At 41.5% G+C, this 11,450-nt stretch overlaps 1 protein-coding gene across 1 annotated transcript in view; it reads left to right on the plus strand.

Annotated features, from left to right (window-relative positions):
- Positions 1–1,572, plus strand: part of C1QTNF3 (C1q and tumor necrosis factor related protein 3) — a 15,127-nt gene extending 13,555 nt beyond the window's left edge. The window contains exon 6 of the mRNA XM_010008737.1: positions 1,223–1,572. Within this exon, the coding sequence (XP_010007039.1) occupies positions 1,223–1,490 (268 nt within the window). The 3' untranslated portion in view covers positions 1,491–1,572. The remainder of the gene's footprint in view (positions 1–1,222) is intronic.
- The last annotated feature ends 9,878 nt before the right edge of the window (positions 1,573–11,450 follow it).

Raw genomic sequence — 11,450 nt, forward strand, 5'->3', positions numbered from 1 at the left:
AAAAATAACCAACAAAGAAAAACTATTGTATTTTGCCCTCTTCAGCTTGCAAATTTGGATTGTACCTGCCACAGACTGTGGACGTAAAATTCAGCCTTGATCACAAGGCCCTTAAAGCTCAGGGGAAAGGAATGAGCAGTACAAGTCAGAGTAGTAGTCCAGTGGAAACATGCTGTCATTCTGCTAGAAAACATCTTCATTCTCATTGTGCCTGTCAGACTAGTAATAGTCTTGTTACAGCTTAAGGAAGAGCCATTTACTTTAAGGATGGAGAGCATTTAAACTGCAGTAGTAAGGTCTTCCATTTATTGGCTTTTTTATCATTTGTACACTTGGAATAAAAGGTTCCTGAACTCTTTCTGTTAGCTGGAGGATCAAGAAGAATAGGATTTAATTCTAGCTTATCAGACTATGTCAAAGCTCATAGCCAGATGGATATCTGAAAAAAATGTTTGGAAAAATTCTATTATTTCTTTAATACAAACCAGGGGTCTGATGTCAAAACTCAGCTTTTCTACTGAGCCTTAATAAACAGACACAAAAGCTTAGATTCATTGCACTGGATTTTAGGCACTTGGATGGTAGCAGGTTCATTTAAGCTGTGAAGATTCTTCAACAGCCCCTACCTGATGCACAACCAAAGGGTGCTTGATTTGAAATAGATGTTTCCCACAAAAGAAAAAGTGGTCAGTTGTTTTTCCCTGAAGCACTGATGTCAGAAAAGGCAGCAGGTGGAAGAAAGGGAACCAACACTCACAGAAAGCCAGGAGGTTAGCCCACATCAAACATATCTACATTTCATCAAAAAGCCTCAGGATGGAATGAGCTGCTCCTGACCTGGAGGCATTTAGAATTAGCTGGGATGATTCCAAGTGAAAAAGACCATCACAGGAAATCTAGAGTGTTACAATGAATGAGCAGAACTTTATTTAAACAACAATTTCATTCCTAAGCCCTGTGAAAACGTACACGAAGTTAAACTTCCAGAATTTCAGAAAGGAATGCAATGATGCAGTGAGGTAAGGTGCAAAATTTTACTATGTCGTCAAATGCAGAAAGACGCCAAGGTTTTCTCATAAAGCTGAAAAAAACGTTGGCCCTTCAAGGAAGTGTTGCTCAGCATAGCAATATTCTTTCTTGGACTCTTTATTTTTTTTTTAAGTTATCTCCTTGATGATTGTTGAGAAACAAAAAGCTGACTTGTTGAAATATTCATCCTTAGCTATGAATCCAAAGGGAAAGCAGACACTTCAGGAAACAGTGCAGTGCTAAAACTTGCCAAGGGAGATGAAGTCTGGCTCAGAATGGGAAATGGAGCCCTCCATGGAGACCATCAACGTTTCTCCACATTTGCTGGCTTTCTTCTTTTTGAAACCAAAAAAAAAAAAAAAAAAAAAAAAAAAAGAAACAACCCAATAGATGCTTATCTAAGGAAACTTCTTTGGAACTGGTATTTTTCTCTGGACTGTGGATTAGCGTTAAGACGCTGAAAGATCAAGAAGGCTTGTTTTGATGCAATGTGTTGCTACTTGTTTATCAAAGATGGGGTAAATACATTGGGTAGTTGAGACACACATTCATATAAGATGTGTTGTCATTTAGGTTGTATCTAATGAATCACTAAATGTTGCTATTGCTGTCTTCTCCAGAGTAAGTGAAAAACAAAGAAAAAAGCTTTTAAATAGTTCAGAGAGCAGCTTATCCAGTAAAGTGAAATTTGTCTGTAAAGATACTTGGGTTACATATATGTCAGGAGTCAAACAATTGATTCATGTTTTTCTATTCACTTGATTAATGTTTTCCTGTTCATTTTTTCCATTATTATTACATGCAAATTTAAGTTTGCATCAAGGAAACAGGCCTGAATTAATTACAAGTAGGCTCAGCTGAGACTAGATTTAAAGGAAGAAGTTTTTACTGGACTAGAGTGAACTTTACAAATAGAAAAAAAAAAAAAAAAAGTGAAAATAAAGATGTCAAGGGTACAGGTTTATTGCATTCCCTTCTCAAACCTCTGAAGATAGATCTGGTATTCTTTTCACAGATTTTTAGTACATATTTCTGCTCTTTCTCTCTCTCTCTTTAAAATAGAGTTATAGTAATCCTTGCCTTAGTAGCCGCTTGAAGCAAAGGTAGTTTAGCCTGGAGTGTGGAGGGGATAAGACAGGGGAAATGCAATGTTTCTTCCTAGCCTTCAAATTGTCAAAACCTAATATAACTGAACGCAAGGTGTCAAAGCAGAGGTGTATATGCTGGAGAAATTGGGATATGCCAACAGCCCAAACAGAAAAAACACATGCTTTGCAGAATTTGGAGCTCTTTTGGAAGGAGGTACCTTTCATAATGCACATTTACTTAACAGTGAGGTTATTGATACAGTCTTCCTACCAGCCTTCCAAGAACCAGTGTTTCAGGAAAAGGCATTGCAGCCTGGCACCACAGCAGCTAACTCAGTTCAATATTTAACTGGTGACAACAAATGCTGGTTGGCTCAGAAATTCTGGTCACAGTAAACTAGGCCATTCTTCAGCACTTGCCACCAGCTTTTCAGAATCTGGGTATTTGAAATCCTGTCTTGCTGTTTTCTTTTGATCAGAATCAACATCAAATTCACTAAGGCAATACTGAAGTTTGAAAGTATCTTCTGCACATTCTGGCTCTCAACACAGAAGCATATGAAATACAAATTACATTTTATCAGACATTACATTTTAACCAGACATTTCCTGTCATTAATGTATAACAAGAAGGTGGGGTTAGGAAAACTTTTAATTCTTCTATATTGGATATAGATACTAGTAGCATGACAGTAGAGCAAATAAATCAAAATCTGCCCTATGAATTTGTATGTCCTTGTACATACTCCTGGTGTATGTAAACCACATCTTGCTATGAAAAATGCATGTTGATACTTGATGATGATGACTTGTGATTTTTAAATGTTATGCATCAACCACTGAAAATATTAGCTTTAATGACCTGTCAACTGAGGAGTTTTATTGTTTCTTTAGGAACTTGAGTCAGGTTTGCACCACATAAGTTTTCAAAACCTGAGCCCATGTTATTTTAATAAGCATTTTAGTAGAATTCTGGCATGCCTTCAAACTAAAATTCGTCTACCAGGTAATCAGATAATGTTACTCTTTTGGAATGAATGCACAATTTGTATGAGATATATGGCATCATCACATAATGTTCACAGTAGAAAAAATCTTGAAAAAAGTGTTTTGTTTTTTTTTTTTGTGTTAGGAATGTTTGCTTAATTTGTAACAGATACATTTACCTAATAAAAATTAATAGTAATAAAACTATACTGGTTTGTTCATTTCTGTATTTACCAAGGACCTGGAAACTATGGAGATACATTATTAATATGTTTTCCCTATGTATTTATTTTGCTACTGGATGGGAGAAAGCCAGCACTAAGGGTCAATATATATATATTTTACTTGATTATATATATATATCAATGTCCCAATGGAGGCAGGTGACAAGTGGTGTCCCTCAGGGGTCAGTACTGGGACCAGGGCTGTTCAGCATCTTTGTTGGAGACATGGACAGTGGGATTGAGTGTGTCCTCAGCAAGTTTGCTGATGATATCAAGCTGTGTGGAGTAGTTGACACCCTGGAGGGAAGGGATGCCCTCCAGAGGGACTTCAACAGGCTGGAGAGGTGGGGCCAGTGCCAACCTCATGAAGTTCGACAAGGCCAAGTGCAGGGTGCTGCACCTGGGTCAGTGCAACCCCAGGCACAGATACAGGCTGGGGGGAGAATGGCTGGAGAGCAGCCCTGAGGAGAAGGACTTGGGGGTGGTAGTTGATGAGAAGCTCGACAAGAGCCACCAGTGTGTGCTGGAGCCCAGAGAGCCAAACACATCCTGGGCTGCATCAAAAGAAGTGTGGCCAGCAGGGACAGGGAGGGGATTCTGCCCCTCTACTCTGCTCTGGTCAGACCCCACCTGGAGTACTTTGTAGAAAGGCATGGAGCTGATGGAGAAGGGTCCAGAGCAGGGCCACCAAGATGATCAAAAAGCTGGGGCACCCCTGCTGTGGAGACAGGCTGAGAGAGTTGGGGCTGTTCAGCCTGGGGAAGAGAAGGCTCCGGGGAGACCTTAGAGCACCTTCCAGTACCTGAAGGGGCTACAGGAAAGCTGGGGAGGGGCTTTTCACCAGAGAGGGCAGTGACAGGACAAGGGGTAATGGTTTTAAACTGAGAGAGGGGAGATTTAGGTTAGAGATTAGGAAGAAATTCTTCACCATGAGGGTAGTAAGGTGCTCAAATAGGTCACCCAGGGAGGTTGTAGAAGTCCCCTCCCTAGAGGTGTTCAAGGCCAGGTAGAATGAGGTTTTGTACAGCCTGGTCTCGTGTGAGGTGGCAGGGAGGTTGGGCCTGATGATGTAAAAATATGTGTTTGCATGTATTCCTGTTCCTCAAAATTTTCAAGCTTTATATTCAGTAAGTCATGTGGAATATATTTATTTTTCCTCAGAAATGTTTATTAAAATTAGTCATCTTTCCAATGTTGCTGATAATTGGGAGCCTCTTTCTTAGCAGATGCTCAAAACAAAATATACTCTGTCGGAGACTTTTGTTCTCTGCTACAAAATAGGTGGTATCTTGCAATTTGTGTTACAAGTGAGAAATGTTCTGGAAACACAAAGACAGCAATTTAGAGTATACTTAATGGTTTCTTGTCTTTGCTAAGATAACTCTGTATCTTTCTCTCTTCCTCTTTGAGCTGCTGGCTTTAAACAATACTTGGCAAGACCTGCAAGCCCCTGCATGGCACGGAGCTTTGGCTCGGTAGGTGATATTCTGCCTCTGTAGTAGGACCTGGCAGGGGAAAACACTGCCTCACACAGAAACAAGTTGAACTCTGCTCTGTGTGAAACACCAGCCCCCACTCTTGGTCCTCCACTCCCCTTGACCTGTTTTCCCAGGGACCACTGTCCCATGACACCTTTGCAAGGCAGCAGCTCTCAGCTCCAGCTGCAGGAACCTTCAGGGCTGCATTTTGTAAAACGAGGCTGTGTGTCCCGTGAGAAATGCTGGTTGGACTCTCTTGGCAGAGGTAAAACACAACTTCTGTGCAAGAAAAACATGAACTAGAATGAAACCTAACTGAAATGAAACATCTTAGGCCCAGGGCTGAGTTTCACAAGTGGTGTTTAAACACAGCTGAAAGCCACTCAGTTTAATTTGAAATCCTTGAGAAAAAAATCTGTCTATGATATTAGCCTCAAAGGCTAGTCCATGGCATGAGGGTCACTGAGTTGATTCTAAGGAAGCAATTTCAACTGATAATTTTGCAGCCTCAGACCCATTGAAAACCTTGTGAGCCAAGGAGTGGGCTTTAAATCAAGTAACAGTTTTCTAAAGAGAAAAAGAGGAAGACTCTTCACTTAGATCTTTCATCTTCCCCATGATATTTTGCACTGAGGTTCCTACATTACACCCTCCAGCTTTCTGACGCAGTTGTTTTTTTTCTAAAGTGCTTTTTAATTAAACCTGTTTTTTCTCCTCCTTAGCCCACATTATTGAAATGATGATTTGTGCTCAGAACACAAAAAATCTCACAAGGACAGAACATGCAGACAGTGTCTTTTCACACACGAGTGGCATGTGAAAAAGCCCACAGTTCTTAATTTTAGTGGATCAGTAGCAAAAATTCTCTATTTTGCAGTTAGTTCTGCTTCAACAAACAAAGGAAATAAAAACAGACAGTAATTGGTTCAGATTTAAAATTCTGAAGAAAAAAAGTAATTGTGCAAAGCAGTGTTCCAGGCTGAGAGTCATGCTCAGATGCCAGTGAAGAAACAGAGCAACCCCAGGAGCTCTCTTCATAAATTAAAGGACTCGATACCATGTGCATTTCTTAGCACAACCAGGTTCCCTTCTGAACCAAAGTGTGCCAGCTCCTTCAGTCTTTGGACCAAACCGCACAGTCCTAGCAGATGTTGGGGCATCTGCAGTGTCATGTTAATCATCAAATTGTTTCCTTGAGGGAATTACCCAGCACAGGAGCAGCAGCAGAGAACAGCCATACTTCATGTACCTCACCCTACTGCTCTCTGGTTAAATTGATGCTAACAAACCCAACTGTGCCAGAGTCTGTTCTCTGGCCTAGAGTTACAATCCAACTATGCTACTTTGAATTAAACTCTCTCAGGTTCCACAGCAGGGTGTCCACTTGCAAATCTGTCTCGGGACTGATCCCTGGCCTGTGCCAACTTTCAAGTGCTGCTCAAGGAAAGTTCGGGAGATAGCTCCTTGTCATGCGATAAAGGCAGTCTTAGGACCACTCTGCTAATGTAGTTGTATAATGCATCAATACTGGTAACACAACACTACCATCCAGCAATTCCCAGATACTGAAATTCCTGTTGCTATTTAATTCACTATTACTAGTGTGTACATTATTCCTCACTACTTTGCAGACTCAATAAAGATTGGTAGTAAGTGTGGGAAGAGACTGCACTGGCTTCTTGACATTGTAAATTCCTCCCAACAGGAGTGACTGGCTAAATCACTCTTTTCTGGCACGAGAATTATTAAATCAGCTCACAGATTTTGGCATGAAGTCTATAAAGATGACAGTGGGAGAGACTCCACACTGCACTGGCAACAGGGCAGGGCATAGTCCATGAATACACTCACAGAATAATAAAAACCATGTGGTGCAGGGCTTCCTTAAACAAAGACTCTTCCTGTGCTAACTGGTGAAAAATTGCATAAATGGAGTTCTGTTCTTTTGCTTTTCTGAAAACAATCCAGCAGATGTCAAAAAAATCCAGAAAGCCCAGTGTTTTAGAAGGATTGCATTGGTTTTACACCAAAAATGGAAATGCCCATGTTAAAATAATATTTGACATCTTAGCTCCCGTTCCCTGTGAATGTGTCTCACAGTATGTTCTTCCCATCACACAGTCACATGCCACTTCTTGGCCTCATCCAGCAGCAATGCTATGATACTTGCTTGAATAAGGCATGGGCCATATACTGCAACGTGATAGCAAGAGATTAATATAGAACCACTTCATTCAGTGACTTCATCCAAATGCAGGGTTAACAAAGCACAGTTACTACAGAAAACAGAGCACACTAATACATAAGAAAGAACAGAGGAATCAAACTCACAGCAGCAAGTTTTGTTTTAGCATTTTCTAAGAGCCTCATTTTTCAGTCTTAGCAATTCTTTGAATGCAAAGCACTCCGGGCTGTCACAGCACCCTCAAGTTAGTGAGAGAGAAGAAGTCCATAAGGACTGGAACTTCAGAACAGGAGACAGGAATTAAGAGTTTTGCCATTCTGTGATGTGAAAAGTCCTGGTCTGCAGCTGAAAGTGGTGGGTGGAATTTAATTTGCCTCTTGTTCATATTTTAAACTAGAAAAAAGTAGAATTATGCTTGTTCTACATAAAAGCTTTGAGATACTTTCTTCCTTCTGAGACTACCTGCTTCTCAGAGTGATACATGTTTGCTTTGCAAATTATCAAAGGCACAGAAAATAAAGAACACTAATTAGGTATGCCACAGCTACTGTGCACATCAATGGGTCATGGGCAAGGTGATGGAAAAAGTTCATAAATACAAAGGCTTATTGCACTAGCAATGCAGGAGAAATTGTTGCTTGCTGGATTTAAGTTAGGGCAGGTGGCCAAGTGGTGCCCAGCACAGAGCTGAAGCTCAGAATCCAGGCAAATAAAATCTAGGAATAAACCTGGTCTAGAGTTTCCAGTCCCTACAAGAGTGGTTAATAATAAACTTGCAGGAAAATATTTATTTTCTACTACTCAGCCAAGGTAAAGATTAGCTAGATGAAGCTACTTGTCAGTTCTTAATCTAAATCATGAAAGCACAGTAATACCATATGCTGTAGCTCAAAGGAAATAAAAGATGAGTATTTTGGTTCAGGTATAAAGGTAAAAGTCCAAAGTACAAAAATGACCACCACAGGCATCACTCACTTGTTCTCCTACTGTAACAGGGTATCAGGGGACAAATTTTTGACACTGTGAAAATTAATAGCAAAACTTGCTCACTGCAGCAAGACCTGATCATCATCCCAGTGTGTGACTGGACTCAACAACTCACAGCCAGTCATTTTTCTAGGATACTTTCTAGGATATGTCAATTTTAATGAAGGTAGCCTACACGATTTCTTTCAGTGGACGAGACCAAGCTTTTATTTCTAAATATAAATCCATCCTCTCAGACAGAGCCATATTCTGACGCAGCATGAATTCACAGCTACTTTAGAGGGATATATGTCTCAGGACAGATTCACTTTTTGGCTTTTTCCTGGTGTGTTGTGGGACGTACACATAACAGAGCAAACAATAATACGCAAAGCCACACAGAAGCAGAGAAACACTGATATGAAAAGAGGTGCTCCAGGTTAAAGAACCTATTGAAATTGCAGAGACTGAGCTGCTGTGTTTGACAGGCGCGTTGTGCAAGGGACAGTGTCACCGCAGCACTCAACACGACACCAGAAATGTGGAGCATCACCTACACCATCTTTATGGATATCAAGATGAGCTATGGATGGAGCACAGCTCCTCTTCAGGCAAGGCATAAATGCAAGTTTCAGGATAAGCTTTCATAAGCTTGGGACATAAAAATATCACCATAAATTTCATGAGACTCTTTCAAGTTCTCAATTTCAGACATGTTTGAATTGACTAAAGAAGTTTTGCTGTAAGTTGTGACCTACTACATGCATTTTCAGGCAATTATAATTATTGAGATATGAAATATTACAACAGATGTGAGCAATTCTTGATTTTTTATGCAATAAAACCAACACAAACTGTAATGATACCAGTATCTCTGCAACCATGCATTAAAATGGACTAAACTGTAAACAATATACATATGAAACAGGAGAATCAAGGTTTTGTGTGCAGCTATAAATTAACATTCCTGCCTTTGTAATTTTCTAAAGGATAGAAAAGTAAGAGTAACTGTAAACAACAAGTCTGGTGCAACCTGTACAAGTGTAGCATGCAGAGCAGCCAGCCTGTATCGTGGAGTGGCTGTACCTCTACAAGAAATATTGATAAAACAAACAGTATGTATAGTTCAATTTTTATGTATTTATTTTTTTAACAATAATTGTGGAATACACTGATTTCAGTGTAGGAATTATGTACATTTCACATATGTTGACTCACTGGCATAATTCACTAAAGCTCACAAAGCAGTCTTACAAGATGTAAACCAAAACCGTGTGTCCTGCCACCCACACTGGGGTTTTAATCTCAAAAGAACCTCCCCTCCTACACCTATTGCCTCTGCAGTGCTGGATTCATACAGACATCTGCCTGCTGCTGCATATGAATGATGTGTGGCAATTGTTATCACATAGATGGGGGATGGCTCCTTGCTTTTAACATATATTTTTCTGCTGGCCAACTTGCTGCTTCAGGAGAGTTTGCTGGATTCAGATCATTAGTCTCATCTCTTGGTTAACTAGAATATCTGTTTATCTCTCATGCCTATTTATTTCTTAGTTTGTTAAAATCCAGGATTTTATTTCTTACTTTGTTAAAATCCAGGATTTAATGCTCATAAAATGCTGCCCTAGCCTCTCTCTGAAATATTTTAATAAGGTCCTGACTTGAATGTTTCTGACACAAAGCACTCATTGTAATAGTGGATGCCAACAAAAAAGCAGGTGTGAAGGGCTGCTCAGTTAAGCAACAGCAAAATCCATACACTATCCAGTGTATGGTTATGGTGTTGTTTGGATGTGATAAACTAAACAGCATCAGGTAAAATGAATGAAGGCAACACAACAGAAATTGTCTGTCCCTATACAACACAAACTTCAAGACCTGAAGGTGAGAGGGGACAAACGACTGAAAATCATTTGAAGAAATGCAGCCTCGTGGTAACATGATGAAGTCTGTGGAGACAAACCTTCATTTGGAATAGTGTCTCCAAGGGAGATGGATAATAAAAAAAGCAAGTCAGCTCCATTTGCATGAAAATGCTCATATTTTTCTCTCTGCCATTTATTGTGGGTGGCAGCACAGCAGTGGGTACAACCAGTGCTGGCATTGCAGGACCAGGTGCTAACTGGAAAATAAAGAGTATTGTGGCAATAGACCTCTTCAGTTTGTTATTGCAGAATTAGAACAAATTCTGCATTCATACTTGTAGCCCTAGCACATTTTATTAGTCCAACCACTTTAAAGTGATAATTAAAATTAGCACAGAATTAATTTTAAGGTCCTCTTCACTCTGTCTCTTAGCGTGTAACCTGAAATACTGTGAGCAGGACATCAGTTTGCAAAGCTGTGTTAATTCAATGCCTGCTTCATCATTTCTCCTGGATGGACGACCGTTCCTGCTAGCAGCCTAAACACAAACAAAGCGATCATGGCCCCCAGTCAAACGTGGCTGCTTTTCTGGCAGGCTGCATTGAAAGAGCAACTGTGCATGAATGTGGGCTTTATTAAACTGGTCTGGTCTGACCAAACACAAGCCCCTGTGCTCTGTGCAGGGGAAACAGTGGAAGTGCCAGCAAGACAGGAGACGTTTCTGGCTGATGCTCCACAACACTCCACACGGCTGCTGGGCTGGTGGCCTCCATGGTGACCCTCTTCCCTCTGTGGCACTGCTGAGCTAATGGCTCCGCACTGGTGAGCTGCAAGCATCAAAATCGTGATTAAAATTTGTATTTATTTAAAATCCTTGTGGCGTACTTCCCACAGGCAGTCACGCCAGCCTTGTCCTGACCAGATTTAGCAGGGACTGCTTAGGATGTTGCTACCCTGGCTGTGGGCTCTGCCCCTCCAGGAGGGGCTACAGCTGCTGCAGTGGGAGCAGAAGGAGCAGAAAGCCCAGCTTAAAGGTACGCCCAGTGGCAGAAAAAAGAAGTAAAAAAAAGAGAAAGGAAAGAGAGAAGGGGAGGGAAGGGAAGGGAAAGAAGAAGTTTTAATCCGCTTTTCCAGTAATACCCAGAAGTGTGGCAGGGAGCAGGGGGGCTCAGGTGCATGTGGGTTGGACCACGCACGGCAGGTGATCCTCCCCCTGGGGAGGGGATTCTCCCCCTCTGCTCTGCTCTCAGGAGACCCCGCCTGGGGCGCTGTGTCCAGTTCTGGAGCCCCTAATGTAGGAAGGGCTTGGAGCTCCTGGAGGGAGTCCAGAGGAGGCCACAAGGATGATCAGAGGGCTGGAGCAGCTCTGGTGTGGAGATGGGCTGAGAGAGTTTGGGCTGTTCGGCCTGGATAAGAGAAGGCTCCAGGGAGACCTTATAGCACCTTCCAGTGCCTGAAGAGGCTACCGGAAAGCTGGGGAGGGGCTTTTCACCAGAGAGGGCAGTGATAGGACAAGGGGTGATGGCTTAGAACTGGAATATTAAGAAGAAATCCTTTACTATGGTATTGGCAAGACACTGAACAGGCTGCCCGGCGGAGCTGCGGGAGACCCCCCCCCCCCGTG

The sequence above is a fragment of the Chaetura pelagica genome, unplaced genomic scaffold (assembly GCF_000747805.2).
Source record: "Chaetura pelagica isolate M959 unplaced genomic scaffold, ChaPel_1.0 scaffold31, whole genome shotgun sequence".
Classification (NCBI taxonomy): domain Eukaryota; kingdom Metazoa; phylum Chordata; class Aves; order Apodiformes; family Apodidae; genus Chaetura; species Chaetura pelagica.